General features: G+C 44.4%; 1 protein-coding gene across 1 annotated transcript; it reads left to right on the top strand.

Moving 5' to 3' along the window:
- The first annotated feature begins 237 nt into the window (after positions 1 to 237).
- On the top strand, positions 238 to 1,068 carry LOC126781656 (uncharacterized). The gene has a single exon (XM_050506607.1). It carries the CDS (start codon positions 238 to 240, stop codon positions 1,066 to 1,068), a length of 831 nt encoding a protein of 276 aa, XP_050362564.1.
- Positions 1,069 to 1,501: the final 433 nt, after the last annotated feature.

Raw genomic sequence — 1,501 nt, 5'->3', positions numbered from 1 at the left:
AATTGTATCCGCCGCGTCCTATTCTTATAATTCATAATTTGTAACTGTCTCTGTGTAATTCTGTGCCTCTTCTAAACTTATTCTTCTTCTTCTGACTTTTAGTGTGTGTGTGCTTGTGGCTTCCAATAAACTGTTCTTTCTATCTATAAACTCTTTCTCTTCAACTTTTACTCGCTCAACACTCCTTCTTAATTGTACAACCCACTACAACTGGTGACCCCGAAGAACACAAACAAGATGAGCGAGCCTAAAGCACGCATCGAAATGGCACCGAACGTTCCGGAACATGCGGGTGAGACCACGTATGAATCATTTCGGGTTGGTGTAAGAATCCCACCATTTTACGCCGAGAAACCAGCTCTTTGGTTCTCCCAGATGGAAGCACAGTTTGCTCTGTCAAATATAAAAACTGACGAGACCAAGTTTTATTATGTAACGGGGAATTTGGACCCTCAATATGCTTGCGAGGTGGAGGACATAATCACCTACCCCCCAACTACTAATAAATATGAAAGGCTAAAAAGCGAGTTGATAAAAAGATTATCTGCTTCCAAGGAGAAGAAATTAAAGCAGCTCCTCATGCACGAGGAATTAGGAGACAGAAAACCTTCACAGTTCTACAGGCATCTTACGAACTTAGCTGGACCTGGAGTACCAGAAGACTTCCTGCGCACTATATGGGCAAGTCGACTCCCTCATAATATGCAAGCAATTATTGCTTCGCAATCGAAAAGCACGATGGACGATCTGGCGGAATTAGCTGACCGAATTAGCGACGTGGTCGGACCTCAAATGGCGTCAACATCAGCCGTCACGAGTAATAGCAGTGAAAATACCGAAATTGCAGCCCTGGCTAAACAAGTCGCTAGTTTAACCGAAAAAATAGAAAGGATGTCGAGAGAGCGCGGACGGTCTAGATACCGGAACCGCAGTCGTCATCGCTCGAGTTCTACGCGATCAAAATCTTCATCACACTGCTGGTACCATCAACATTTCGGCGAACGTGCTAAAAAGTGTATACCGCCATGTGACTACCGAGCGTCGGGAAACGCAAAGGGCGATCAGTAATGGCGGCCAGTGATTGCCCGAGTACCGGCCGCTTATTCGTGACCGATCGCAGAACCAAAAACCAATTTTTAGTGGACACCGGCAGCGATCTATGCGTTTTCCCCCGATCAGCCTTATCAGGACGACGTGAAAAAACGAAGTTCGAGTTAAGTGCGGCTAACGGTACACAAATTTATACTTACGGTTTTATTAATTTAAATTTAAACTTAGGGTTACGCCGTGACTTTACTTGGAGATTTATTATTGCGGACGTTACGAAGGCGATAATAGGCGTGGATTTTTTGTCTTATTACAATTTAATTGTTGATTGCAGAAACCAGCGTCTTATCGACAACACAACTACGCTTACGTCCCCGGCTTCGTCTGCCCATTCAGCAGACGTAATATCATCGGTAAAGGTAATCTCTGGTAATTCTGCATACCACGACATACT

The sequence above is a fragment of the Nymphalis io genome, chromosome 1 (genome assembly GCF_905147045.1).
Source record: "Nymphalis io chromosome 1, ilAglIoxx1.1, whole genome shotgun sequence".
Classification (NCBI taxonomy): Eukaryota; Metazoa; Arthropoda; class Insecta; order Lepidoptera; family Nymphalidae; genus Nymphalis; species Nymphalis io.
Note: the sequence above shows the minus strand (reverse complement) of the source record. Positions and strands in the feature narration are given on the sequence as shown.

Coding starts and splice junctions, on each gene's coding strand:
- LOC126781656 (XM_050506607.1), top strand. CDS start 238: ATGAGCGAGCCTAAAGCACGCATCGAAATGGCACCGAACGTTCCGGAA.